The sequence below is a fragment of the Salminus brasiliensis genome, chromosome 25 (genome assembly GCF_030463535.1).
Source record: "Salminus brasiliensis chromosome 25, fSalBra1.hap2, whole genome shotgun sequence".
NCBI lineage: Eukaryota > Metazoa > Chordata > Actinopteri > Characiformes > Bryconidae > Salminus > Salminus brasiliensis.
The window spans coordinates 22,909,147-22,936,745 of NC_132902.1; the positions used below are offsets into that span (position 1 = coordinate 22,909,147).

The window sequence follows — 27,599 nt, forward strand, 5'->3', positions numbered from 1 at the left end:
GACCACCAGGCCATAGTGATAATAGACCACTGAGCCACTCTGAGCCCTAAAATGTGTTTTATAAATTAAAATGTACTTTCTGATGTGAATTTTAGTTACCATTTAGTAATTATACTTTATATTATTTGGTAAATTATTTTGTCATTTAGTTATTGAGATATTAATTTATTAAAAATACAAAAACTTAAAACTGGTGGAGCTGTAGGCTGCTGTAGGCTGAATCGGCATATGGATATATGTCCATGTACCTTCCAAATATGGGCTGCATATATGGAAGTGTTATTGGTTTTTATATTAACATTTTTGATTTATTTAAATCTTTTTGCAGTTTTTGATATGGGTTGTTTAAAGTGATTCCCATGAGGTGTGTGTGGGTGCATTGTATGCAGAGGAATGTGAGGTTGCATGCAGTCCTCTCTCTCTCTCTCTCTCTCCCTCTGCCACTCTCTTTCTTTCTGGGTCGAGGTATAATGACCGGATTATGCATGCGGCCTCTTTGTCGAGTCGGACAGGACAACCCCTGTGTGTCACCTAACTGTGAAAAGGGAACCTAAAGGCGTTTGCAAGAGCAGGGTGAAATCACGGCATTGCAAGTAATTACATTATTTGCCCTAAACCGATTACGCCTCCGGACCAATCCTATTTTTTTGCTGCATGGTGCGAGTGTGTGTGTGCTGTGGCCCTGGCTGGGACAGTGGAGTGGCCCGGGGGGGGAAGGGAGGGACAGATGGACTGACACACGGAACCTCCCCTCCTCCTCCTCCTCCTCTACCTCCTCCCTCCACCCTGGCTGGCTAATCTCTCTGGGTAAAGAGAGAGGGAACTGGAGGGAGGGCCACTGGGCATCTAGCCTCGCTCACACATTCTGCTGGCACTGCTCACTGCCACCAGCCAGTTAACAGGATATCCAGAGACTGTCCGTTTTGTGTTTGCCTACGGATGGACGGATGAGCATGCGCTCAGCAGGGGATCCATGCTGCAAGGACTGCAGCTGACCATTGGGAGAAGTAAAAGAGTGGAAGATCACCTGACAGAAGCAACTTGAGGAATCTTCTAGACCTCGATTTTAAACCGGATTCTTTCAGTCAAGTTCTGGTAGAGTGTGTAACTTTCGGGGTAAATGAGGACGTTCTCCTGAAAGTGCTGACCAAATAAGCAGCCATGTCGACTGCTCAGGCTATAAACCACAGCGGTGTCTACAGCTACTTCCTCAACATGGTGGCCTACCAGGTGAGAGAGACCTGCTGGAGGAGGTTTGAGTGAAAGGCCCGGGAAATTTAATAGAAAAACTCATGTGCTGACGTCTTTAGTAATTATTTAACCTCTTTCTGCATTACAGATTAATATTGATCAATTCATTTAGTTTAATTAATTTAATCGAATGTTTAATCTAATGTTCTTATTTTCATTATTGTTTCATTTTCTCAGTTTATGTATTTGGTTGATATTCAAATTTGGTTAATATTAGTCTTTTATCTCAAGTAAATAAACACCTTTGTCTGAAAGTCTGAAAACTGATTTTAACAGATTTTAAACTATTTGTATATATATATATATATATATATATATATATATATATATATATAAAATAGTATCTAAATTCTTAAAAACTGGATGAAAAGTTCACATTTGCAGTAATATTTGATAAAAATGTATATTGTAATATTTGCAATTTACCTACATTTCTATTCTAATTTGAAAATGTAACAAAAATTATTGTTCATATTATTATTTTTACATTTTAATGTACTACTTTACCTAAAATTCTGATTTACAAAAGAGTTTAACATTTTTTTATTTAACTTGAAATGGATGAACTTGCTTGTAAAAAGTTTTCTAACTTTTATAAAGTAAACTCAATGTCTACAGTTGTGATATTATAATTTATGTATATATTTTGAATATTTCAGGTATTTCCAATGCTCATTATGAGTGAGGTGTAGAAAATGAGGGCTGCCATGTGGAGGGTTGCTTCATTTTGACAGCTGCTCTGTTTTCTAACCAGTGATGCCATTGTTGTGCAGTGGTCATCAGGTTGGCTTGAACAGTTCTCCACTCACTCATAGGAAGAAATCTTATTTGCACAGTACCAGTGCAAATAAATTCATGCTGGAACATTTCCTACTGGTGGTCTCAGAGGATATGGGTCATATCTGGGATGACGTTCAACAGAATATGGAGGAATGTGAAATATGGTGTCAGAGATACCTCTAGATTCATGATGGTAAACAACAGATCAAACACCATCTCCATTTAAGACTCGGGTACTTTCTTAAGTGTTTAAGCTCCCAAGCTCGTTACATGGTTTTGCGTGCCAACTTAAAATAATGTAGTGTGCCGCAGCAGCGGGGTGTCCTCACATCACTCGATGGCCTTCAGTGATGTATCTCACTCCGTGAGCTCTGTAAAGAATTTCCATTTCTGTGTCTGAACCTGTTAATATTGCATGAGTGCATCATGACCTGACCTGCTCAATACTAGCTCAGATGACCAGCAGCTGTCGGCCTGTAAATCCATATTTTCCAGAACAGTGTGCACAGTGGACTGTTACCTAAGCTACTGATTGCCAATATCAAATGAAGTCATCTTAGGCCATGTTAGAAGTTAGTCTGAGGTTAGTTAGTGTGGCTAGTTTGGTTAAAATGCATATTGCCCTTTCTGCATCATGGAAAATGTCTGTAGAGCCAATTAAGAGGATGAGTGTAACCTCTTATTAGCCCTGGATGCCTCTGTCAGTAGTGGTAGATACGTTTAATGGTTAAAGACTCTGTACAGTGCCAAACAGAGCTGTTTCAATTTTGCTTTTTTTTTTTGGAAGGGGGGTGTGGGAGGGGGGGGGGTAAAAGATATCTGGCCCACCCTTTATTCCAGTTTATCAGGAAAAAAAACACAATATAACAACAAAAAAAAAACATTTATTGCAGTTACTGAATCATGTATAGCAGTTGTATTATTTTTTATTTTTTTATTTTTTTGTATTAGTCAGATGTATTAATTACTGAACGCTTTATTGTAGTTACTGAATCATTTACAGTAGAATCAGCTCTAGCAATTACTGAACCATGTATTGCAGTTAATGAATCATTCATAACAGTTAATGAAACAGATATAGCAATTACTGAACCATTTATTGCAGTTACTAAATCATTTACAGCAGTAAAGAATCAGTTATAGCAATTACTGAATCATTTATTGCAGTTACTAAATCATTTACAGCAGTAAAGAATCAGTTATAGCAATTACTGAATCATTTACAGCAGTAAAGAATCAGTTATAGCAATTACTGAATCATTTGCAGCAGTAAAGAATCAGTTATAGCAATTAATAAATTGTTTACAGCAGTAAAGAATCAGTTATAGCAATTACTGAATCATTTACAGCAGTAAAGAATCAGTTATAGCAATTACTGAATCATTTGCAGCAGTAAAGAATCAGTTATAGCAATTAATAAATTGTTTACAGCAGTAAAGAATCAGTTATAGCAATTACTGAATCATTTGCAGCAGTAAAGAATCAGTTATAGCAATTACTGAATCATTTGCAGCAGTAAAGAATCAGTTATAGCAATTAATAAATTGTTTACAGCAGTAAAGAATCAGTTATAGCAATTACTGAATCATTTGCAGCAGTAAAGAATCAGTTATAGCAATTACTGAATCATTTGTAGATGTGAATGAGTAGTTTGATGCCCAGTGCTAGAAGAAGGATGATGTGGCACGAAGCCAGCATAGCATATCTTATTTTTAAATGTGGTGTTAGTAGGGTGTAGTGGTTTTCGCTTTTCCCATACTGTTATATCATAGCTTACAATCCCATCCTGTCTTAATTATCCTGTCCATGCACAGCTTTAAATCAATCAATAAATGTCAAACCATCAATCTGACCATTACAAATAAAAACTGCTCTGAATCAGGAGAGAGAAGCTGGTTAGCCAGATAACTAGCAGGATACTAGCAGGATAACCAGGATAAGCAGGATTTTTAAGCCCACTTAAAAACGTTAATACGATAATGACTCTTGAGTGACTGGTGACTAATCATCAAGTGACTGCTCTCGAAAAAACAAAAAGCTACATTTAAGGTCCCCACCCATTGGTTTTGGATCTGTAGCCCACTTGCCAAGCTAGCTTTGCCTAACTAGCTGTGCTATAGCTCCACCAAGTATCAGACAGCCCAGTGCAGCTGACTCGTAGACGGCTATCTAGGCTTAGATAGGCTAGCTAGCAGGCTAAACACCACAGGCCAGCCCATGTCCCAGCTGACTGAGGCTCAAATAACACCCATTGACATGATAAAGCCTCAAATCTGAGAGCACAGAGTCAAGTGAATGGCACCCACAGCATCCCCACCTTGTGTCTCTTATTTGGCTGTGGTATATGGTATTACTGTTATACTGCCTAAGCCGAGGTGTTAGGCACCTTTCTTATGGGTATGCAGGTTTATTTCTTGGAGAAAGCCGCAATCTAAATCCTATAGGGCAAGGATTCTTCTGTTATTGCTATTGTAGTAGGCCTACAATAACCATAATCAACCTTAGTGCTCGAAAATGTTTTCAATGGCTTCAAAGTAATGCTTGATGATGTCAATGTTGAAGTCAATGTGGAAGTTACAGTGATTGTAAAGCACACCTTCTTCAAAATGCTCTATTAAAGAGACATCTTTGAGGCCATGTGCTTCAGTACAGTGCCTGTCAGTCCTTCTCCACGCAGTGTGCCTGGTCAGTGAATTTCAGTAGCTGAAATTAGTCTGAAGCAGTGCAATATGCTTCTGAGAAAGGTCAAGCCTTTCATACCTAAGGGCACGTGCTGCAAGATCATCTCCTATCCAGCATGTGTTCAGAAATAGACAAATGGAACGTGTGCATTCGTTAATCTGAGAAAATGGGTGGTCATAAAGGAAATGGCTGTCGCTTTAGTCCAATCCATGTCTCTGGGTTTAGCTCAGGATAAAAAAAACTGCCTGGCCACCGTCCAGCCCACCAGCCTAGATCCATTTGAAAAATCCAGATGCTCCAAGCAATCTGGATTAATCCCTAACTGAGCTACCCCACCCGTGCAGTAAATGCTCATACCCAGACATGCAGACGCCGAAATGTAGGCTATGGACTGTAGACTTGATGAGACTCTGAGTCCAGACTGTCTGAAATTCATCCATTTAAACAGAAAAAGCAATAAACTGATTTTAAGCCACACCTCATTCCACAGTACCAGTCTGGAAGGTCAGGAGATGTTGGCCTGTTGCAATGTTGTTGAGCATGTTGACATGCTTGGAAGACACTCAAAGTACAAATCCTCCAAAGTAAACACCCTCCCGACATCAAATCTCTGCCTGTAACATCGGTATTTTAACAGCACAATGTTCATGCAGCTACTGCTACAATGTTAACTGTACAAATGAACAAATTTGCATATTTATATCTCATATCTCTGAAATGATAATCATATGAGTCTCCTTAACAATGTTCTTAACTTTAATATACTTCAAAAAAAGGATTTCAGTCCAAACTTAAAAAGTGCATTTCCTAAAAAGGCGCCTAAGCAATTCCTGGGTGGTTGCTATGGGATTACTAGGCAGTCCCTTTGCTGTTCTAAGTGATTGCTATGTTGTTTCTAAGCTGTTGGTATGAAATTGCCAGGTGGTTACAATATGATTCCAATATCGTGGTTGCTAGGGTGTTGCTAAGCAGTTTCTACGTCATCTATGTCTATGAATTGGTTGCTAAGATAAACCGTTAGGATTTGACTACACTGTTGTTAGATGATTAGTAGGGTGCTTAAAGCTAGTTGCTATGCTTTTCAAGGTGGTGTGGTTACTATGGTATCCAATGTGGTTGACTGGATGTTGCTAGGTGTGCTTTCATATCAACAAATCAACAAATCTTTGCCCACAAAATTCCCCTATTTATTCCTATTGGAAAACATACTAGTGCATGTTAACCTACAGTTTAATCTACACCTAAATCTAATCTTAACCTATGCCTTAATATACACCTAAACCCAACCTTAATTTACACTTAACCTAATGTAACCTACAGTTTAATCTACACCTAAATCTAATCTTAACCTATGCCTTAATATACACCTAAACCCAACCTTAATTTACACTTAACCTAATGTAACCTACAGTTTAATCTACACCTAAATCTAATCTTAACCTATGCCTTAATATACACCTAAACCCAACCTTAATTTACACTTAACCTAATGTAACCTACACTTTGATCTACACCTAAATCTTACCTTAACCTACACCTTAATCTACACTTTAATGTAACCTACACTTTGATCTACACCTAAATCTAATCTTAACCTACACTTTAGTCTACAATTGAACCTAATCTTGACCTACATCTTAAACTACACCTAAATCTAACCTTAATCCTTGTTCTAAACCTCACCTTAACATACACCTTAATCTACACCTAAACCTAACCTTAACATACACCTTAATCTACACCTAAATCTAACCTTAACCTACAGCTTAATCTACACCTAAACCTAACCTTAACATACACCTTAATCTACACCTAAACCTAACCTTAACATACATCTTAATCTACATCTAAACCTCACCTTAACCTACACCTTAATCTACATCTAAACCTCACCTTAACCTACTCCTTAATCTACACCTAGACCTAACCTTAACCTACACCTTAATCTACACCTAAACCTAACCTTAACATACATCTTAATCTACATCTAAACCTCACCTTAACCTACACCTTAATCTACACCTAAACCTAACCTTAACATACATCTTAATCTACATCTAAACCTCACCTTAACCTACTCCTTAATCTACACCTAGACCTAACCTTAACCTACACCTTAATCTACACCTAAACCTAACCTTAACATACATCTTAATCTACATCTAAACCTCACCTTAACCTACACCTTAATCTACACCTAAACCTAACCTTAACATACATCTTAATCTACATCTAAACCTCACCTTAACCTACACCTTAATCTACATCTAAACCCTCACCTTAACCTACACCTTAATCTACACGTAAACCTCACCTTAACCACAGTGAAGTGAGGAATCCTTACCATTTCTTCACTGATGACGGACCATTAAATTTTTTTAATGAGCTCCAAAAAAAGTTAATAAACAGCAGCATTTCCTTTCAACATTGTCTCCCAGTGTTGTTTCTTCTTCCAGTACAGGACAGACTGATTGTGTGTGTATGTGTGTACGTTGCTCAACTGCGCCACCAGTGGACAGGTGAAAGAACAACCGTTTTTTTTGGACTGGAACAATCAACCATGTGTGAGATCATGTTGAATGCACACATAGACCGGATGTGGCTAAACGCTCGTCTTGACTCCTTTGCCGGTCCAGAGTGTGTTTACATTTACATTACATTTACGGCATTTAGCAGACGCTCTTATCCAGAGCGACTTACAAAGTGCTTTGCTATTTACCCAAGAAAACCTCAGCTAGTTAGAATAGACTAGTACAAAAGATACCTCCAAGCTTAGACATTACTAAACACAATACAATAAGGCGACCATAGAACTATTCGTCCAAGTACTCTCGGAAGAGGTGGGTCTTCAGTCTGCGTTTGAAGACAGCGAGCGACTCGGCCGTTCGGACATCCAGGGGCAGCTCGTTCCACCACTTTGGTGCCAGGACAGAAAAAAGCCTGGACGCTTGTCTTCCGCGGATTTTGAGGGATGGTGGGTCGAGCCGAGCCGTACTTGAAGCTCGAAGGGCTCTTGGTGCGGATCGGCTTTTGACCATTGCCATTAGATACGGAGGGGCTGGTCCGTTCTTGGCTTTGTAGGCCAGCGTCAGGGTTTTAAATCTGATGCGGGCAGCTACAGGAAGCCAGTGGAGAGAACGCAGCAGTGGAGTGACATGGCTGAATTTAGGGACATTGAAGATGACCCGTGCCGCTGCATTCTGGATGAGTTGCAGGGGCCTGATGGCGCGCAGAGAGAGACCAGCCAGAAGAGAGCTGCAGTAGTCAAGTCTGGAAGTGACGAGAGACTGAACAAGCACCTGGGTGGCCTCTCTAGAGAGGAAGGGTCGAATTCTCCGGATGTTGTACAGAAGAAATCTGCAGGACCGAGTTACGTTTGCAACATGACTTGAGAACGATAACTGATCATCCATCACTACACCAAGGCTGCGGGCTTCAGTAGAGGGAGTGACCAGTGAGTTCTCGAAGGTGATGGCAAGATCGTTTCTTGGTCCAGCAGTTCCCGGGATGTACAGCAGCTCCGTCTTGCTGGGGTTGAGTTTGAGGTGGTGAGCCGCCATCCAAGACGAGACGTCGGCGAGGCATGCTGAGATACGGGTGGAGACCTGTGTGTCAGACGGTGGGAAAGAGAGCATGAGTTGAGTGTCGTCGGCGTAACAGTGGTAAGAGAATCCATGGGAGGATATCACTTTACCAAGAGAGTGAGTGTACAGTGAGAAAAGAAGAGGACCAAGAACTGAGCCTTGTGGAACGCCAGTGGAGAGACTACAAGGAGCGGACGTGTCGCCCTGCCACGTTACCTGGTATGAGCGTCCCTGCAGGTATGATGCGAACCATTGCCATGCAGAGCCGGTAATTCCAAGACCGGCAAGGATAGACAGGAGGATCTTGTGGTCCACTGTGTCAAAAGCTGCGGAGAGGTCAAGAAGGATCAGAACCGAGGACAGTCTGGCAGCTTTAGCTGCATGGAGCTTCTCTGTAACTGCAATGAGAGCAGTTTCAGTAGAGTGTGCAGCTTTGAAGCCAGACTGGTGGGGGTCCTGAGTTCAGTGTTTATTCACTGAACTCTGAAGACGCACTTCATCAGTGGTCAAATGCATCCTTATTCAATTTTCATGTCTTATTTTCATCAACAATTGCTTAAGAGTTCAGCGTACTGAGATAAATTCCTTGTAACATATTCTGATGAAATAACCATGACTCTGAATCTAACAGAAAGTCCTCTCTGATCTCCTCACAGATGTGTTGCTGCTGTGGTCCCGCCCCTTGCTCGCTATGCTGCTCCTTCTGCCCACCCATCAAATCATCCTCCAGCACGCGGGTGATGTACACACTGTTCCACATCCTGGCCTGCACTGTCTCGTGCCTCATGCTGTCTCGGACCGTCTCTGAGGCAGTGAGGGAGAATGTGAGTGGTCTTGGCCCTTGGCCCCTTACTTCTTAATAGGCCCATATTATTTATATCTACTTAAGGTCCACATTACACATTTATGTGGTTTTATGCACCAAAGACCACCATTATTCATTTTTTGCATAACCATTGTCCAGCCTCTTTTCATTTAGCCCTTAGAATTAAACAGGCTGTTATTGTTACTGTACCCTTAAGGGTCATGTAAGATATATGTAAAATGTGGGGCCTGTATAGTTAGCCCAACTAGGAACCAGGAAGCTTTGTTCTTGGGTCCCATGTTAGCCCCACAAATGAATGCCCACCAGGGTCAGTAATGGGACCAGAAGGGGTTTAACATGGACCCCATCTGGGTTGTTCTCTGCATAGGAGGCCTAGGTGGCACCGATATTAGATTAAGGTGGGCTGTAAAAAATGGAATCCATTAGGAAGCCCAACAGGGTCCCAAAATCCATCACAAAGTATGTGGAATAAAGTTGAGGACCATGGAGGTTAATTTGTGTATGATATAAGCCCTTTAAGAATGACTCAGCCGGACTGCTGAATACCGAACAATGAGCCTAAGGATGTAACAAGCTTGGAAATTAATGGATTAACCCCCTGAACCCAAGATGATTCAGTGGTTGGTGGTCAGGTTTATTCAGTAACATTACATATTCTTAAATATTGGCCCTAAACATTTAATAACTACTGTGAAATCAATATGCAAGGGTTTATAAAAGTGCTGAATATAAAAGTGTGAAATGTGGGCCCACATCCAGACTCTCAGAGTTTGATTATCAACAGCTTGACTATATAGACCCCAGTTATGCTACTGGCACCAGATATGCATTACTGTCCAAATCCACACATGTTGAAACTGGCAGGAGAACACTGTGTTGTATCAACTCACATCCAATAAATGTTCGCTTAATCCTTTGGCCCGGAGGACACACGCAAACCGCCCTCGAATCCCGAATCACTCAGCTTATGTAGTTCACTCTCATGCACACGGTCAGAGGGTTGTTCTGTCTACTCCAGGTGCCTTTCTTTAACATGGTGTGTGACGAGGCCCACGGTGGAGGGGACTGTGAAATGCTGGTGGGCTACTCTGCAGTCTACAGGGTCTGCTTCGGCACGGCCTGCTTCTACCTGATGATGGCCCTCTTCCTCATTGACGTCAAGTCCAGCCAGGATTACCGAGCCCTCATCCACAACGGGTCAGTAATGCAGTAGAGAAGTCAGAAGCAGGGGTTTCATTAGCAGTTGGTACACATTATGGGTGACATCACTTCCCCTTCACACAGTGGTAGACTGAGGTTTGATTGCCCACATGGAGCACCGTATTATACAAATATATACATATATATACATATAAAAGGATGGCTAGTGCATTAGCCGGGGGTCTAGCACATTAGCTGGTGGGTAGTGTCAGTCTCAAAAGTTCCATCCACACTTAAACAGCGTCTGAGATCTATTGTGAGTTAAGCTGGCCACAAACTTTTGGGAGTTTGTGAGCATCATTCTGTGACTGTATCATTTCAATGGCAGTCGAAGCACCAATTTCTTTTTACAGTTAAATTATAATTTTTTAATTTTTTTTTCTTATTATTTTTTAGCACATATATATATATATATATATAATTGTGTATGCTTTAAAAAATGACCCTTTTTGCTATATTGAAAAACGTTGCATTGGTTTACATGAATAATTACATTTCATGAATTTCATTGACAAATTCATTGCTGCACCTCTAATGTTTTTTGCTAGAAGTTGTTTGTCAAATTTGATGCTGCCAATTAACCCACCAGTTCACAACTCCCTCTAGCACTAGCAATGTTCCTGACACTAGAAGGGCAAGGACTTAACACACGTGTCCTCCGATACATGTGTTACAAGCCAGCCACCGCCTCTTTTCCAACTGCTGCCAATGCGTCATTTCCAGGCAGCCGACACACCCAGAGGAAAGCGACAGGTCCTCTGTTCCGCCGCATCAGTCATCAACAGACACCTGTGCCGGCCAATGTTGCTTTAAAAGTGATTAGGGGAGAGAGCGCCATCAACCCCCTCGGACAGAGCACAGCCAGTTGTGCTCACTCTGACTCTGGTCACTGATGGCAAAGCAGCATGGCTCAGGATTCAAACTCGTGACCCCAGTAGTGCATAAGACCACTGAACCACTCAGAGCCCCTCTATTTCTAATGTTTAGATTAACAAAGTAGTCCATTCAAATAGTCCATTCAGAGCTTTAAATATCTTATATATATGCACCCGCTGCATTTCATATATGGATCATAGCGTTAACATTTTTCAAAATATGTAAAATATGCATTTACGTTCATTTTTATGATCAGTGGATCATTACTGGTAATCATTATCATCACAGAAATTCAAGCCAGAAGCAATTCCATCAGTGTTCCCATCTACTCACAGTGGCGGCCCATTAACCAGAGCACACTCTTGCATATCCATAAACTGTCCCATATTTAGTGTAAGCTTTTGTTGCAGCATAACCCAATTAAAAAAGGCATCAACTTTGTTTATGAAGTGTTTGTTTTCATCCCTTTCACTTGCGCTTTGCCGTGATCTGGAGAAGAGAGTTGCAGGGATTAAGCTTTTAGAGACTGTAACAGGGCCACTAAATCAATCCCAGTCTATACGCATGCACTTCAGCTCTAAAGCTCTTAAAGTCAGGACAGAGCTCGGCCAAGGGGTCAGTCAGGGCTGAGTCTGCGGCAAGAAGGGCAAACACTCATCCACACACAGTTCACCGTGGGCTCTAAATAGCTTTTACACAGAGTCTGTCCATCTGTACACTATTTACAGATTTATCTTCTCAGTGTGTGTGCTAAATATAAGTATACACACACAGATACACACACACACACACTTCACACACACACTCACTAAAACTCTCTCTCTTGTGCTCTTATCAGGTTCTGGTTTTTGAAGTTCATCACTTTACTCGGGATGGTCGCAGCTGCCTTCTTCATCCCTACCGAGTCTTTCCTGCATGGTGAGTTGGTGGGCTGCAAAGACAAGCTCCAGTGCTAAAGCTTTAATCTCCAGCACTACCTCAAGCTCTCAGCGTACGGATTTGAACATGGGGCTATTTTGCATTTACCAGTTTTGATTCTTCCATAAAAGTTGTCGAAGGGTGGATCCAATCATGACTGTTACTATTCGATTGGGACAATGCATCCTAAAATCTTTCATTTATACCATCTGCGTTGTGCATTTTGGTATTTCATATATTGGTATCTCAGCAATTTTAGCATTGTCAGTTGCCACTGACTAGTTAGTGCTCCCCCTGTTTAATCATATTTTTGTCATAGAGCTCATAGATGCTTCCTCTGAGACACATGAAGTACCCCTGTATTTTTTAACTGCTGCAAAATGCTGGGAGGAGAACCATAACTGCCAATTCTGCCAACTAACACTTGACACTTGGGCTGGCTAGTATCGTATGGGGATGCTGGTCAGCATGTGAATGATGGGGGGATGTGTGAGGGAGGGCCATCCTACCCAATTACGCTCTCTTGGAGTCCCAGTGACGGATGGCTGTGGCATCACCAGAGAACAAATTTGAAAAATGTGTCTTATTAGGCTTGAATTATGATTTTTTAAAATAAATTATTATTTATTAAATTATTATTATTCTTAAAATTACACTATGTGACTGTAGTATAGACAATAAAATCAATAACCTAGGCTTTAATTGGATTTTTTCATTTTTAAATGGCCTGAGAACTTTATGGTGATGTACACATCATTTATTAAATATAATTCTAAAATATTGTAATTGATTCTGACTTCAAAATGGATCAATATCTGTTTTTGTCATCCAATCAAATTGAAAAAAACTTAGGTGATTGTAAATTTGGACATTTGGAAGAATTGTTGCAATTTTTTACTTTTTTTAATTTCCAAGAGAAAATCTGTACTTTTTACATTTTCATTTAAACCCCCAAAACACTCATTACAGATTTTTTACAGCTCAGAGATTTTGCCTTTTAAAAATGCACCAATCCTGCCGTAGTCCAGCTTTTTTTAATTATTATTTTGATTAAAACTTCTATTCTACGTCATATCAAGCATATCAATGCAACATGTCCACAGATATGCAAAAGTATCTTTGTGAATCACTGTCCATTAGTCATCGCATATACCAAAAAAGGCCTGACTTACTTTCCATTAAAACTTTTACTTCAGTTTGTTAAAATATATAAAACTATTGGCTCCAAACCTCCACTTTTAACACATGCAGTAACTTACTTACCTGGTATGTGTGTTTAGACAGGCTACCTGTAAGGCCTTGTTAAGCCTGCAGGGAGGCAGTTGCTTTAGCACTAATAAGCTTGTGTTCGTGATTAGCCTGTGTTTAACTCAGCAGACTCTGTCCTTGTAATACTAGTCAAAGAACTTAGAGATGTTTGTTGAGCTTATGGTGACCTAATCCAGTATAGACGTCTTCCCCCCACTGTTGTTTTGGGCAGCTTTGTTAGCTATATGCTTAGACACCAGATGTTGGGAGCTATTTGCTGAAGGAGTGATCAAGCTTCCCAAATAAAGAGCATTAGCCTTTTCTGTACCATCATAACTCTGTTAGTGTTGTCCTGGTTATCAGTGCATCGATCAAAATATCTGGAAAGCTGTCACATGAAACAATGAGGATAAAAACCAAGGATAGAATGAATGAATTATAAAGACAATCTATCTATTTATCTATCTGTCTATCTATCTGTCTGTCTGTCTATATATGTCTGTCTGTCTATCTATCTATCTATCTATCTATCTATCTATCTAGCTGTCTGTCCGCTGTCTGTCTGTCTGTCTATCTATCTATCTGTCTATCTATCTATCTATCTATCTATCTATATATATATATATATATATATATATATATATATATATATATATATAGAGAGAGAGAGAGAGAGAGAGAGAGAGATAGATAGGCAGACATATATAGACACATAGACAGACAGATAGTAAAATCAGCGTAATATATAAGAAATAAATTAGAGATACGTTTAAAAAAAATGTATATAATAAATATATACAGTATAATCTATATAAATGCATGTCTCAGTGAATTCCTCCAGGGGGCACTGTATGCCCACTTGAATAATTTTACAACCCAAATTCCACAGTGCAGATTTTTGTCTTCTAATTCTGCACGTGGTTTTTAGTTGTTTGGAGGCAGTAAATCTTGTTCAGTAGACACTTTGTGCTCCAGGGTGCTTTACAGCGTTTTCTCCCTATTTGTCATGTTCGTTTGTCAAGAAATGTGATTGCTTATTTCTCTCTCTCTCTCTCTCTCTCTCTCTCTCTCTCTCCTCTCTCTCTCTCTCTCTCTCTCGCTCTCTCTCTCTCTCTCAAGCCTGGCACTATGTTGGAGTAGTGGGAGGCTTTGCCTTCATCCTCATCCAACTCATCCTCATCACCGCTTTCGCTCACACTTGGAATAAGAACTGGTGAGTGATGGTACATGGACATGCAGTCAGGCCTATTTTTTTGCAGTAGACTGGCACTAGACCCCCACTGGTAACATCGGTTTCTAATAAACAATAATGCAAAGCTTACTAAATGACTAACTTCCTGCAGGAATGGGATTCTAATAGCCACAACCCACTGAGGCGTGGGAACAAGATCATTAGGCTGTGATAAATAAGTCATGTCTTAGTAAGTAAGGTGTAAGTAGGGAATTCACTATATCGTAGAAATCCTTCTAATTAATCCATTCAGATACTTTAACTATTAGTTGCACTCATGGCTGACACAGATTCACACACACAGCTTGTCTAGTCCCTGTAATGAAGTACTGCCAATAGAATAGGACTCTCTGGAGCAGATAAACATGAAACTATCGGCACCACAGCAACTTATACCCGGCATCAGCTAGACGGGTATACAAACACCCCAGAATCGAGTTGTGGAGCAGTGGAACTGTGTGCCCTGAGTGATGGATGATGCTGGGATGAGTTGGGGAGTTGAAAATGAGGTGGGGTGATGATAATCCAACATCCTGAACTTACTAACGCATGCAATCAAGTACTTACAGCAATGCTCCTCCGAAATCTACTAGAAAGCCTTCCTCCCTGGACAGTAGAAACAGTTACTCCAACAAAAGCAACTCCAACAAGAACTCTTTTTTAATACCTTTGATTTCAGAAGAAAAAAAATATGAGCAGGTGTCCCAAAACTTTTGTCCATATAGTGTATAACTGAACACCTGTGTTCAACCTGTGCATAACTGAACACCTGTGCCAGCAATGACTGCCCACTCCTTTTAAATGGGGAGAACTGAATCTCCATTGAAAAATGTTCTCCCACATCTGAAGAAGGTCTGAGCGAAGGTTTGCGTCTGTTCACTTTTCTGAGTTGATAAAATATCAGTGAATCTCTCTCTCTCTCTCTCTCTCTCTCTCTTTCTCTCTCTCTCCTCACACACTCACATACACACACACTTAGGCTCATCCTTTGGCTCGATATCTCACACACAGCTTTATCCCAGATGTTTGAGGGGTGTAACTTGAGGCCACGTGAGGCATCGCTTAAGTACTGAACACATCTGACATGATCGGATTGTAGCTGCAGGAGAAGAAAAAAAAGAAAGAAAGAAAAGCTGTCTTGCACCGCGTGGCTCCAGTCCAAGAAAAACACACAGTAGTATGAACACTCCTCTAAAACCATGTTAACATTCGATCTGAGTGCTTTTATGTCTTGCCGTTCTTCCGCAGGTTAACCGGGGCAGCTGAAGATAGGAGGTGGTACGTGGCGGTCATGTGCGCCACCCTCTTTTTCTACACCGTGGCCACCGCGGCCTTTACCTTCATGTACAAGTACTACACACACCCGGCCGCATGCAGAGTCAACAAGGCGCTGCTGTGGACCAACCTGGGCCTGTGTGCCATCATGAGCTTCATCGCCGTCACCCCCTGCGTCCAGCAAAGTCAGTCTTAGCAAAATCATCATTGTCCACTCTCCACGATGTGCACTGGAGGTCAGAAGTATGGAAGCAAACAGTTTTGTTGTAGTAATTGTGCTACAGTGAACCATATCACAGTGGTATTTTTATACGTCCTTAATAAAAGCACATAAAAAGCTAATGAGCTCATTAATACTAATTACTAATGCTATAAAGTGAACCCTAAAATATTGTGTATTCTATGAAAAATAAGTAATGTTTGGTCAAATTTAGCAAAAAATAAAGGCAGCAAGAAACGAGAAACCAGAATAAATAAAAAGTGAAAGAAAAGGCATCCAGATATACATGGAAAATGTAGCGCTTGAAAATCAGACTGCATAGATGCAGTGAATTGACGACATGACAGAACAGAAGAATTGTGTCTATCATCAATTCTGGTCTGATTTGTTTATTTGATTAGCTGAGCCTCGTTTAAAAGCTCAATTTTGTATTCTGCATTAATGTGCTCTAAAATCTAAAACCTTCTCAGACAAGTAAAATCATTCTCAGTATATGATGCTGAACCCAGACATATTAAAAATAGTGATAGTTTTTCAGCATATTGATGGACAAGCCGAAGGTATGTATGTGCATAAGGACTTGCCTGTCTGACCAAACATGTTTGAAAACACGATTTATTAAATATACAATGAATGTATATGTAATTAATATATATAAATCCATTCAGCTTCTTCCCAAGAAATGAATGCTCAATGCAGCATAGAAAACATGTAAACACCAATCAGCCGTAACATTAGCACCACTGACAGCTGAAGTGAAAAACACTGTCATGTATTGACAGTGTACTGGATACATTAGTCAGCAAGTGAACAGTCCATTCTTGAAGGTGATGATGTGTTAAAATCAGGAGAAATGGGCAAGCATTAGAATCTGAGACATTTTAAAAGAACCAAACTGTGATGGCTAGACGACTGGGTCAGAACATCTCCAAATCTAAGGTTCACTGATGTGATCCATGGAGGCCACACCTCACGACTTACAGGACTTCAAGGGGGGACCTACTCAATATTAGGCAGGTGGTACCAATGTTATGGCTGATATATGGTCCAGAAGTGGTCCAAAATTACTTTTTACATTGACTTCCATTTAAGTTGCAGTTTTGTCTTCTTCTGCAAAGTTGCGGTTTTACTGATACCAGTTCCTTACATCAGTGATTCCCAATCCTGGTCCTGGAAGACCCCCTGTCCTACACATTTTAGCTGTTTCCAGCTCTAACACTGTACCATCCTGCTGATTAGCTGGATCAGGTGTGCTGAGAGCAGGGTAAACTCAACATGTGCAGGACTGGGGGTCCTCCAGGGCCAGGGTTGTGTAACACTGCCTTACATTCACCTGTTTTCAGTTATTCTCAAAAAATTCTCAGCTAAAATTCTGAACAGGTGAAGAAGGGGGTCAGATTAGAGCGGCAGTAAGACTCTGTAGGAGGATCTAATCTATGTAAGAATTCATTTGACACTATTGCTGCAGACATTAAATCAACCCCATTTGTTCTCAATTACTGTCTGATTTGTTTTAAAGCCAAACTCTCAAAAATGTATTTTCACAAAGTTGCTTCCATACTTCTGACCCAAATTAGTAAAATGAGCATTGTCTGTGTTTATCAGCAAACTCTGATTGCAATTGATGCATGTTGTTGAAACTCATAAATAAACAGAAAGGAAGTGGGGATGGACAAAATGCATGTATTTGGTTTGGACTGATTGTTTAGTGGACTGTAACTCTTGGTTTGGCCTCTCTGGTGTTTTCAGAGCAGCCTCGCTCAGGACTGCTGCAGGCATCTATCATCAGCTGCTACGTCATGTACCTGACCTTCTCCGCACTGTCCAGCAGACCACCTGAGAAAGGTATGGCTCAGACTGAGCATAGCATGTTGCACTTTAGCCTACAACATTGCCCCATGTCTTACCACACCCTTACAGTGACCCGTATTTAACACCTCAAGGGAAAATGCAAACATTTTTACACAAATCTTTATCAGCTGCCACTGTATTATAGTGCTGATTGCCACAGATAGTCATTTCAGTGGGGGTCTGTGTGCTTAGGAAAGCACAAAACAGAACGCCTGTCTCAAAATTCACTCAATATAGAAGTTACTGGCAAGTGGTGTGGAAAATATATGGAATACACAACTCCAAAATTGCAACTTTACAGGAGAAGGAAAAACCTTTTTCACTTTTAATGGAAGTCAGTGTAAAAGGATTTTATTACAAGTAATTTTGGAGCATTTCTATTGGTCCATTCATCAATTGTGAAACAATGCAAGGAAAAGTTCCCATCATCAGATTATGTAAAAATGTAAAATTTGAGATACAAGGTTTTTCATGTCTTTTTTGTTAGTTTCCAAGCACAGAAAATCATTTGAATGTTATTGTTCTTAATAAACCATATTAATAGGCTTCCCATCACAGTCTTAGACAGCATGTAAGAGCACAACTTACAAAAAGAAATAAATAAAAGAAAAAGAAAATATATAGGATACATATTATATAGGGTATTATATTTATCTGTAAATAATCTGTAAATAATATTGTTATTGCTTTTTTACTTCTATTATATATATTATTATATGTATAAATAATAATATATAATATGTTATTATATATTGTGTATATAGTGGTAATTTATCTACGTTTTTGCACCTGAGTGTCTCTCTTTCTGCTGTGACACTGAGAATTTCCCCACTGTGGGACTAATAAAGGATTATCTTATATATATATATATATATATGTATATATATATATATATATACCAATGGTATATATAAAATGGTAAAAATTATAAAAAAAACTATAAACATTATTGCTCAAATGCAGCAGATGATGTGGAAGAGTCCTGACGTATTCCATTAATAAACCCAAGTTCAGTCTGAATCCCCGGCTGATGTCTCCCATCACAACCTTAGATAGCATGTAAGAGGACGATTCACATTCCACATCAAATGACGTTCCAATAACACAGTAATGCATGCTGGCGGTGTGGTTACACGCTATTAGGCACCATATCAGAGGACAACCTTATCCTTCCAGCATGTACGAGCCTGGCTTTACCCACCTGAGTGCTGCTGAGCTGTCAATCACGGGTAAAATGGGGGCTTGTTGACAGTGACTGTGAGGGTAAGCTACCTGTCAACTCAAGAGTGTAATGAAGGACTTGTTGGTGGTGTTCTCGGATGATCTTGAGGTGTTTAGCTGCAGTCTGGCCCGTAGCAGTACAGCCATGAATGAACGTGCTGCCCTGAGCCTTTAGCCAGTGCCAGTAAGTAAGGCCAGTAAGGTGAATTGGCGTTTACGCCCGTGCCATAAATTCATGAGGCTTAAGAGACTTTGTTAGTCACTAGACATTTTGTCATTGTAATTCTGCATGAAAGTGGAGCATGTTGCAATACAGTGTTGCATTGTACAATGTAGTGTAGAATAATTCACATTCAAATCTAATCAATTATCTAATTCAATATGAATTATTCTGTAAAACAGTACATAGGGACTTCATTAAACATCCACATAAGCATTTATTACGCTTTCAAAAAATTTAATATATATAAAATTATATATAAACTTAATAAAGGGTCATGCTGCCTGCCATCATCAGCCAGAGCATGAGCACAAGTGGCCTTGCTCTCTCCGAATGGCTAGATGGCTTTCTCTTTCCCCACATCACATCAGTGTCAGTGTGGGCGTCTGTTGCCGATACATCAGAGCTGGGTGCCTGGCGTTTCCCTCTGTGCACATTGGTTGGACAATTAGGTACAAATTTTCATAAAACTATAAAAAAACTAATTAATAAATAAATATATATCAATTTAGATTAACATTTAATACATTACATTGTTTGTACATTTATAACACGGTTATGAAGCTTTTGTACCCATTAATGGAACCTAGAGCCGGTGCCTACATAACCTTCATATATACCATGTCATGTCCTATGTCATTTCCAGTATCACTTAAGTTGAAATGATGCTTCAGAAGAGTGTAATAAATGGAGCACATGGTCATTAAGGCTAATCTAGTTTACCACAGTAGATATTTTATATCATCTTGAGAGTACTGACGTAAGTCCCCAGTAAAAAAACATAAATCCTCAAGTAGCCTGCCGCTTTATGTAGTGTGTATGAGGGTGTTATGAAGTTCTTATTATCTTATTATCTGAAAACCACTGACACGTGAAGTGAGACCTGTCAAGAGGTGGGATATACACATTAGTCAGCAGGTGAACAGTCAGTTCTTGAAGGTGATGTGTTGTTGGAAGCAGGAATGTGGGCAAGCATAAGAATTTGAGCCACTTTGACAAGTGATGGTTAGAGGACTGGGTCAGAACGTCTCCAAAACATCAGGCAGGTCTTGTGTGGTCTTCCCGGTATACAGTGGTCGGTTCCTACCACAAGTACTCCAAGGGAAAACAACATTGAATTTTGCAATGGGGTCATGGGCTCCCAAGGCTCAATGATGCTTATGGAGGTCCCACCTCACATCTTTCAGGACTAACGTCCTGGTGCCAGATACCACAGGGAAACCTTCAGAGGTCTTGTGGAGTCCATGCCTTGTTGGGTCAGAGCTGTTTTGGTGGCAAGAGTGAGACTTACACAATATTAGGCAGGTGGTTTTAATGTTCTGGCTGATTAAAGTATAAACAATTGTGTTTAATTGTGCTTAAATATGTAACAGATTTGATTGGGATAGCAACATACAAACATAAGGACTACTGGATTTCTGATAAGTGAATCATTTCACAGGCATCACTTCTAAAGGCTGCCTTGGGTAGAAGGTCATATATGATTGTATGGGGTGTTCAGTATAGGTAAGCATGAGCATTCGGGCAGCAGCCCGTTCCAGAAAGAAAAGCTCTGATGATTTTGAGGAAGAGGGGGTGGGAGAGGCCTCAACAGCGTGTAGATCAGATGTGGTTATGTGGTGGAGGGCTGCGTTTTATATGGCACATTAAAAAGACAGATGTTGCGAACCTGGTAAGGGACTCGAAATTAAAGCTTGAGGTTTAGGTTATGGAGGAAACATAAAACCCTAGAAAAAAGATAAACCTAGTACTGCCAGCTTTGACAACAGAGATTATTGGAGCACTTCCAGCAGTGTGGAGGTCATGTAGCATCAAATTATGGCATTACTATAGTGCCGTGTGTAGAATAGGGGCCGGCTGTCTTCAGGCAACATAAGGGTAATGCTTCGACATGCTTCAGAAATATGCAGAGTGAGACAGCTATAAATACAACTTTCCAACACACACACACACACACACACGCACACACGTGTGCACACATAATAGTGCACCTTTTTGCCATTCAGAGCTTCATAATGAAGCCGCAGTCGCTGTGCATTGTTGAGTAATGTTGTGCTGTAGGGGTCCTGTCCATCTCCCCCTTTCACAATACTGTAAGCTAGGTTATTGATCACAGGGCTGTGTGTTCAAAACCCCCATCAGTTAATATGCCACTGTTGGGCCCTCGAGCAACTCATTTCAGAGACTGCTCCAGGGATGCCATAGGATGGCTAACCCTGCGCTCTGACCCAAGCCCTCTAAGCTGAGATATGCAAGGCAAGAATTGGATCAGATTGTAGATGTACCCAATGACAATAAAAGGTACCTAACTAATCAACATATCACCAGTGTCAGAAACAAACCTCTTTAAAGAGACCCCCTAGTTTTGGACTATTTCCATTGGACATAATATTCTATTTTGTCATAAAATATTCACGAAACATAAAAAAAGCAACTGTTCTTCTTAAATAATGTCAAAAATGAATTACAACCACAATGGAAATACAAGGTTTTGTCCCATTTATACACACACACACACACATACGTGTGTATGTATATATATGTAGATGGGGGTCTGAGTGTGGGGCCTCCTGCATTGAATGTGGACGTGATTCAATTATATATATATATAGGCCAAAAGTCATGGAATAGCAGTATGTAAATTGATCATGAGGTGTTGGCTCAGGGAACAGCTTGGAAAAGTCCACACGTGTATAAGTTCAACACAGGCCAGCATGCTCAAGGCAAGGCAACGTGAATTTTCAGAGTTTGGCAAGGCCTGATGATGGGTATCAGATTGATTGGACATTCCATTTCCGAAGCCATGCGGACATTCAGCATTCTTCGATCCACAGTGTCACGTGTGGACCGGGAATATGTCATAGAAGGCATTACCACCCAGCAAGACAGCGGGCAGCGCAGTGGGTGGTAATGATCGTGACCGGTGGCGCCTGGATAAAATAGTCAATAGACAAGTGATGCTGGCAGAAATCATGTCCACATTCAATGCAGGAGGCCCCACACTCAGGCCCCCAGGTCAGTGCAGCAGGTCAGTGCAGCTTCCACGGGACATGGCAAAAGTCATGGGATATGAACTAGTATTTTGGTATGTCAGTGTATACGCACCAAGGTCCTTCACTGCACAGCAGCATTTGCTCATATGTAGGAAAATTCATATTTCCACTCATTAAAAGGATTTTTGCATATGGAAAACGCATTCTATAGCCCAAGCCACATTTGATGCTTTTGTAAAATACTCAGGATGTACACTTTCGTGACCACAAACATGAATTGAATTCTGCTTTGACAGGAACATATTTAAAAACCATTGAACGTTTCTTGATGTATGTTGCTTGGCATCCTTGCCTACTGTTAAACTGTACTGCTCAGCTCAAAAAAAACTGTAGATTGCAATTATTTATATAACGAATTGCATTATTTCTTTTAGATTATTGTTTAATTGTCATTTTATAAAAGACAGAAGTTGCCATGATTTAACACAACACATTTTCAAATGGGAACATCACCCGCTGTGTGACTTTATCTGAGCGGACTGTTGTGAAATTGCACGCACCGCACTCTGGCACTTTAATCCCATCTCAGAGGAAGTCTCTCAACCCAAAAACACAGGGCACTAGGAAAGGGTCCCTTATCCTTAAACGGGCCCACAGTGTGCCACTGGCTGCAGCTCAATTAGCATTCCTGTCTCGCGTGTGTAAATGCCACGCACAAAGCCCCTGTAATTAGCCAGTGTTTTCATACAGCCTCGGATTGCCTTTTAATGCAACACTGGAGGAATGTGCCCCAGAAGCCATGGCCTGATTCAAAAGCCCTGAAGGATGAAGAAAGTGTGTGTGTGTATGTGTGTGTGTCCCATATACCTAACTACTGGCCATGGCCCTTCAGTCAAGTTCAGTGACAGTGCAAATCCAATTACCACCTCATTCATAACAACAAACAAACGGCAGTTTAATTTGCTCCATTTATGTGCCTGTGTTTCTTTCAGTGGAGTACCAGGGGGTCAACATGACCGTGTGCTATCCTAATGTGGGCAGGGATGAGATTCAGAATGAAGGAAATGCTGTAGCCATCATCGGCGCTGCCATTATGTACTGCTGTGTGCTGTTTGCATGGTGAGTGCTTTCACATCTGATCAGTTTATCCCCCACCCTGGTTCTGGAGCACCCCCTGACCTGTGCATTTTAGTGGTTTCCTGCTTTTACACACTACCTTCCCTTCAGCTCAGGATGGGCTTGTTAATTAGCTGGTTAGCTGGATGTGGTGTGCTGGAACCAGAGTAAACACTAATATATATAATAATATATGCAGGGCAGGGGGTCCTTAAGGAACAGAGTTGGGAACCACTGTTCTAGAAGAACCTGAAAAAACTTTTCTTTTTTGGTCCTAAATTTCAAACATTTTCTTTTTTGGTCCTAAATTATTATTTTCTAAAGCATGAAATGCTTGTAATATACATTTTATCTTAAATGCTTATATTTAGATTTATGATGATGATATTGTTTTCTGCACATCAAATGGAAATAATAACACAATTTTGGGAAAGAACCGTATTGCTGATTTTGCTGTCATAATACAAGCCTCATGCAAGCCTTATCTTCCTGATTAAGAAAATGCCAAACTTCCATTATGGCCCAGGGGTCGCATGCTCGAAGCCATGCTGCTTTGCCATCAGCGGCTGGAGTCCAAAAGAGCACCATTGGCCGTGCTTTCTGCTGGCCGGCACAGGCATTCGTTAGCTGGTATGGTGAAACTGGGGACCCGTCTCTTTATTTTGAGCATGTCGGCTGCCTGGCGATGCTGCACTGGCGGCATTTCAGAAAGATTTGGTGGCTGGCTTTGCATGTATCTGAGAAATCTCTACCCTCCTAGTGTACGAACAGGTGGGTTAATTGGCACTAACAAATTGGGAGGAAATGGGGAAAACGCTGCAGACTTCAGACAGCTGTGTAAAATGAACTGCATTATAACCGTGAATCCACCTTGAGTAGCTGCAGACTACAGTAGACTACAGTAGACTACAGCTCTCATAAAAGAGTGAAAGATATGTGAACTCAAGGTGAAGTAAATGTTAGCTAACTAGGGATGGGTTGATTGGTGTACCAAATTAGAAAAAAAGAGAAAACTTAAACAAACTAAATATCATACATTAAATAGGAATAATATGATTGTTAAGGCTTGAGTGACTGGACTGTAGCTTTAAAGTATCCACAGTTCATTAACAATGTACATTCTCTTTCAGTAATGAGGCTTCATACCTGGCGGAGGTGTTTGGACCATTCTGGATGATCAAAGTCTATCGTTATGAGTTCCAGGTGAGCTGTGTTCAGTTTTATATCTTTATATTTATATCCATATCTCAGTGGTTAAGACTTCTGGGTTATTTATCACAGGGTTGTGGGTTCAATACCCACGTCCATTAAGCTGCCACCGTTGGACCCTTAAGCAAGGCCAGAGAGACCCTCTCTGCTCCAAGGGCACCATAGCAGGGCTGACCCTGTGCTCTGACCCCAGTACTAATAGACTCTTAATGATTTATGCATATATATGTCTATAAGTTGCCAAAACAAGCAAATTCAAAAATCAAAAGACAAAGCAGCTTGTTCAGAGCATTTTACAGAGAATGGCTCAGTAGAATAGCTTTAGCTAATAGCTAATGACCTAGATTACCTTTTATTTGTTAATTTATTTATTTATTTAGTTTAAATTATAATTGTTTTTTGTAAAGTTAGAATTTTTGCTTATATGAGTTGCACTTTTGACAGTCTCCTATGCCTCATATCTTGCTCTGTCTAAATCAGTCAATCTCTTTGCATTCCTAGAAAGCCACATGTTGCTTCTGCTGTCCCGAGGAAGAAGAGGGTAAGTAGGACACTGTGGACCCCAGTTTATAACTGATAGTAAAACAGCAGACTCGTGTTTCCTCACTTTTTCGAGACCATTGATTCTTCTCTGTTTTGCAGCTGAGGAAGAGTTTGTGATTGACGATGAGAGTAAAGGCTGCCAGAAGGTGATTCACAACGAGAGTCACCGCGTGGCCTACAGCTACTTCTTCTTCCACTTTGTCTTCTTCCTGGCCTCGCTCTACGTCATGATGACCCTCACAAATTGGTTCAGGTCAGTTGTTAAAGAGCTTGACGGTGCTGATCTGGATTAGGGAAAGGGAAGAGCAGTGAACACTGACTCACTCTTCAGCCTGATTACCATCCTGACATTGGATATGCTTGTAGACCCTTGTTCAAACGTTTACGTAGCAAGTGTAGAGATTTATAGAGTCGTTCTTGTACCCTGATATCCACCGTTATAATATTAATATCACAGGAGTGTGCAGTACGTGAACAGGCCTCAAACCAGCACTGAATGTTTTATGTGTGTGCTGTGAGGACCATGACCAAACGCAGAGACTCTGGGACTCATGATGAATAACACAGGCTAGTCCGTAACCCAGCGGCCCTCAAAACCAGGCTCTATCCCTGTATGAGTAAAAATGTGGATTGTCTGTTGGGGCTCTGAGAACTGGTTTGAGAACTGCTACAACTGCTTTAACTACATCCTGTCAAGACCTCACTTATGTGTTTTTAACAAATTGAATAGGTACATCCATTACAATACATACACTCTGAAACACTGCAGTAAATGTACAGCAGAACGTCTGCAATAATCTACTGTACTGATACAGATTTTTTTTAAATTATGCATTCTGGGCTACAGATCAAACGTCTTAACAAATATATTAAAAGTTATTTGCTTCAGATTTGACAGTAATTAGCTTCTATTTGCAGAGCATGCTAGGAGAGCGGACAGGGTTCTAAGCAGCCTGTCTTTGAATATTGCAGCACTGGGGTGGGATTTCCCAGCACTCAGTTCTATTTATTTATTAATTTTATTATTTTTATTATTTTTTATTTTTACACAGTCATTCTGATGTATTTTTCTGTACCTAAAAAATAAGTACTGCTCCTATACCCAAATTGGAGAGCAGTGCCATCTGTGATATTAAGAGCATTAGGCCCAAGGACATAAGCAGTTCTGGGATTTGTACCCATAACTATCCAGTTGCTGACTCAGTTCCCTAACCACTAGGTAACCGACCTCCTATTAATAAGTAATACCTTTTGGGAATAACTGCTACAACCTTTGGACCATATATACATATATATTACCCAGCCCTAATCTAATCGTATCTTTTCCCACAGTTACGAGACAGCCGTGTTAGAAACCACCTTCACTCATGGCAGCTACTCCACCTTCTACGTGAAGCTCTCGTCCTGCTGGGCCTGCGTGGTGCTCTACCTGTGGCTCCTGCTGGGACCACTTTGCCGCTGCCGCTCCGATTCCAAAAGGCCACGTCGCTCTCGGATCAAGAGGAGGATGGCCTCCCACCGCCACGTCAGCGTCAGTGTGTGACCCTGTCTCAGGACACACCGTTTCAGGGACTGCAGCAGAAGATGTGGCCGGGGGGCCATAAAAGAAGAACTTTTCAAAGAATAAATTGGGCCTGAGGAAAAGACTCAACTACATGCCCAAATACAAGCTCCTCCCTCCTAACTATATAACTAAGGCTGGACACTGGAACAGCTTGTGCTACGTTTACTTTGACTTTGACGGCCGACCATTCGGAGGGCGCTAATCTTGCCAAAAGGATCACAAAGGTGAACAAAATAGCATGGGACTATCTTCAGCTTTAGAAAACCCATTTCCATCTGGATTACTGTTTAGAGTAATAGAGAGTAGTTCAGGCTGTAACAGGAGTAGATCTGTTAAAAAAAGTATTTAACCTCTAGTTTTATTTAAAAAAAATAGCTATTTATGTTCTTCATGTGAATCATGGCTTTTACTTGTATTTGCTGTCACTCAGTGATCTGTGGCTAACCTATAAAGCAGCCATATGCTCCAGGGGAGGGTCCTTCTCATTTTCCGCCCCTCAAACCAACCAGTCAGTCACAGGGAGAGAGAATGCTGTAAACTGTAAAGACTTTACTAGACCAGAACTGAGCAACCCCCTAACCCATTAACCCTAATTACAGGTTTATCTTAGTACATTTTATGTCATGGTCATGAAAGATCAAGCTATTTTTGTAAATATATTTTTAACAAAACACACATAATAAGCTGTCTGAGTGCCATTATTGAAAGACGGAGGAAATGGAAGGTGCCTTCAGAGGAAAAACAGCCTCATTAAGATGTCTAACTGTGTTTGTGTGTGTGTGTGTGTGTGT

General features: G+C 40.6%; 1 protein-coding gene across 2 annotated transcripts; it reads left to right on the forward strand.

Moving 5' to 3' along the window:
- Positions 1-922: 922 nt before the first annotated feature.
- On the forward strand, positions 923-27,530 carry serinc4 (serine incorporator 4). 2 transcript variants are annotated; one of them, XM_072671396.1, is made up of 12 exons: positions 923-1,230; positions 8,954-9,121; positions 10,142-10,320; positions 12,038-12,117; positions 14,485-14,578; positions 15,845-16,056; positions 17,841-17,936; positions 23,369-23,495; positions 24,623-24,695; positions 25,203-25,242; positions 25,344-25,497; positions 26,577-27,530. In XM_072671396.1, exons 1-12 carry the CDS (start codon positions 1,162-1,164, stop codon positions 26,785-26,787), a joined length of 1,503 nt encoding a protein of 500 aa, XP_072527497.1. In that variant the 5' UTR covers positions 923-1,161; the 3' UTR covers positions 26,788-27,530. The 2 variants fall into 2 exon arrangements, with proteins under 2 accessions (XP_072527497.1, XP_072527499.1); XM_072671398.1 differs by lacking the exon at positions 923-1,230 and adding an exon at positions 7,530-8,516.
- Positions 27,531-27,599: the final 69 nt, after the last annotated feature.

Coding starts and splice junctions, on each gene's coding strand:
- serinc4 (XM_072671396.1), top strand. CDS start 1,162: ATGTCGACTGCTCAGGCTATAAACCACAGCGGTGTCTACAGCTACTTC. Junction 12,118..14,484: donor TACCGAGTCTTTCCTGCATG/GTGAGTTGGTGG, acceptor CTCTCTCTCAAG/CCTGGCACTATGTTGGAGTA. Junction 23,496..24,622: donor TGCTGTGTGCTGTTTGCATG/GTGAGTGCTTTC, acceptor ATTCTCTTTCAG/TAATGAGGCTTCATACCTGG.